This window comes from Hipposideros armiger, unplaced genomic scaffold (genome assembly GCF_001890085.2).
Source record: "Hipposideros armiger isolate ML-2016 unplaced genomic scaffold, ASM189008v1 scaffold_93, whole genome shotgun sequence".
NCBI lineage: Eukaryota > Metazoa > Chordata > Mammalia > Chiroptera > Hipposideridae > Hipposideros > Hipposideros armiger.
In genome coordinates, this window is record NW_017731443.1 from 760,018 (window position 1) to 762,909 (window position 2,892).

The 2,892-nt window shown below is 41.3% G+C and overlaps 1 protein-coding gene across 1 annotated transcript in view; it reads right to left on the reverse strand.

Moving 5' to 3' along the window:
* TOP6BL (TOP6B like initiator of meiotic double strand breaks) overlaps nucleotides 1-2,892 on the reverse strand; it is an 81,505-nt gene that overhangs the window by 25,114 nt on the left and 53,499 nt on the right. The window contains exon 4 of the mRNA XM_019645180.1: nucleotides 2,239-2,434. Coding sequence (XP_019500725.1) covers nucleotides 2,239-2,434 — 196 coding nt within the window. The remainder of the gene's footprint in view (nucleotides 1-2,238; nucleotides 2,435-2,892) is intronic.

Here is a 2,892-nt window from a genome sequence, read left to right on the forward strand (position 1 = left end):
CTGTGGAGGGCAGTGTCACTGGCCCTCATATGTGGGATCCGAACCGGGGCCCTCTGGCGTCCCAAGCCAGTTCTTAACCATCGTGCCACTCGGCCAGCCCCTGGGTAGGTTTTTATTGATTGATTTCCCCTTCCTCATTATAGGTCCAATTTTCCTGCTTCTTTGCATGCCAAGTAATTTTTTATTGGATGCCCAGCATTGTGACATTTACCTTATTGGGTGTGGTAAATAAATATTCTTGAATTACTTTTCTGGGTCATTATAGAGTTACTTGGAAGCAGTTTGAGCCTTGTGGGTCTTACTTTTAAGCTTTGTTAGGTGGGATCAGAGAAGCCTGGAAGCCAGGGTTAACTTTTCCTTACTACTCAGGCAAACTCTTCTTTAGGATTCCACCTGATGCCTCGATGCCTTGTGATATATGAGGTTTCCCATCCTCCCTGCTGGTAAGAACAGAAACTATTTCCAGGTCTTTGCACACTCCAGGGATTCTCCTCTGTCTGGAGCTCTGTGTCTGTGCATTTCTCGCCTCTTAAGTACTCGTTTCTATAAATCGTACCTGCCTGGACCTCCCTGAACTCGGAACTTTGCCTCCTCAACTCAACCATTTTTCAGTTGTTCAACATGGGATGTTAAATCCAGTCCCTATTATTCTACCATGGCTGGAAGTAGAAGTTTCTAAATCCTTTTGACATCACATTGGCCTTTGAGAGCTTCCTGGCTTTTTGGCCCAACAAGATACCCCGCTTGTCTTATAGATTTCTACTTTAGGTCTAGAATTAATCAATCCTCTTTTTTAGTGAGCAATGGTATTGAGAGAACACATTTTGGGTACTACGAATGCTCTTTGCTGGTAGGTTTTTTCAGTGGACAGAGCTAAAGAAATACATAATTTTAAAAGTCAGAAAAATTGGTGATTAACACTGGTATTTTCAATTCCACTTTAAGAGTACTTTTTAATTTTTTTCATTTCTTTGAATTTATACTCATATATGTATCTTCTATCTTATGCTAAAAATTTTTGTTCCTAACAATGTTAACATAATTACTTGTTTGTTTCATACTAAAAATGCATACAGTCATTTCAATATAATACTAATATTATTACTAAGAATCAAGACCACTGAATGAATTTTAAGAGTTCTTTGTAGTTCATTTTGTCCTGAGAGTATATCCCATCAAGAATGTACAGTCAAGGGCCAGCCGAGTGGCTTGCTGGTTAAGAGTTGGCTCGAAGGCCAGCCAAGTGGCTCAGTTGGTTAAGAGCTCGCTCAAGAGTGCGAGCTCTGAACAACAGCGGTTCAAGTCCCAGCCTGAGCTAAGTTGCCGCTGAGCTGCCAACAGGTGGCAGGATGGGTCAGCTAAAAAAAAAAAAAAAGAGTTGGCTTGGGAGTGCGAGCTTTGAGCAACAGGGCTGCCGGTTCGGATCCCACATGGGCCAGTGACACTCCTCTCTACAGCTGTGAACAACAGCTCGACCTGGAGTTGGGCTGCCGTGAGTTGCCGACGACGGCGTAAGCTGCAGCAGGCCTGCAGTGGGCTGCCATAAGCTACCGTGAGTGGCCGTCCAATGGCCAGCGACCAATCTGGCTCAGCCGGGAAGAGCATAATGATCACAATACCAACATGGGCCAGTGAAGCAACGTCCTCCACAACTAGACTGAAGAACAAAAGGACAGCAACTTGTCTGTGCCCCTTCCCCATTCCCCAACACTATTCCCTCCTCCAATTCCCCCAATAAAATCTTTAAAAAAAAAAAAGGATGTACAGTCAAAACACTGTTATAAAGTCAGTTGAATTAATTCTTCTTACTGTATGGATTAGGACATTAATATAATTTATAGGTAGGTTCATTACCTTTTACTTTGAGGGATATTTTTACAGGGTATGGACTTCTAGTCGATAATTATTTTGTTTCAAAACATTAATACTATTATTCTACTACCTTCTATTGGTATGGGGAAGTTAGCTGTCAATTTATTTCTCTTTTGAAGATAATCTGTCTTTCCTTGGATGATTTTAAGATTTTTCTCTTTGTTCATTGATCTTTTACAGGTGTGGATATCTTTTTATTTATCCTGCTTGATTGTTGAGCTTTTAAATCTGTTTTAATTGCTTTAGCCATTAACTCTTTAAATGTTGTTTCTACCCATTTTCTCTCCTCTAAAGGTTTTTCTAAAATTGGGATATAAAAATTCATTTTCAAAGACAATTGTATGGATTCTGTCATCAAAAGGATATAGAAACTGAAGAAATCCTATTCAGCTGGTTGGAAAAGGCCCTCGGGCAGGGACACAGAGCAGCAGCTGGGGTCAGTATCAGCTCTCCCAACAAGCCCACGCCAGCCACATCATCAGGGATGAAAAGCACTACTGGATGTCCCAGCACAGGATGGATTCTGATGCAGAGTAATCCAGTTGTACCAAATTTTGGTGTACTGTAAAAAAAACCAGGTAAGACAAATTTAGCTTTTTTCTTCTTAAGAAATTATATAAAAGGGCATTCAAAATTTCTTTTATAACCTCTAGCATATGCATAACCATATAACCAACCATAACAGTTTTGTTGGCATAAGTAACTTGTGTCCCACTCAGGGAATCAAAAGCAATAGAAAGAGTAGACAAATTGTCATTTCAGGAATGGTATCATGGCTCCTGCTTTTGCTGCCACTAATGAACCTTTCCCTCTCTCTAAACTAATCAGGTCACCCAGAGAAATGTGTCCATAAACATTGGCTCAGAGGTTTAAACTCTTTCAGTAAATCTATGATAACGAGCTATCTGCCTATAAAGAATGTAGAAGATTGGGCCGGCCGAGTGGCGCGATGGTTAAGAACTCGCTTGGGATGCCAGAGGGCCCCGGTTCGGATCCCACATATGAGGGCCAGTGACACTG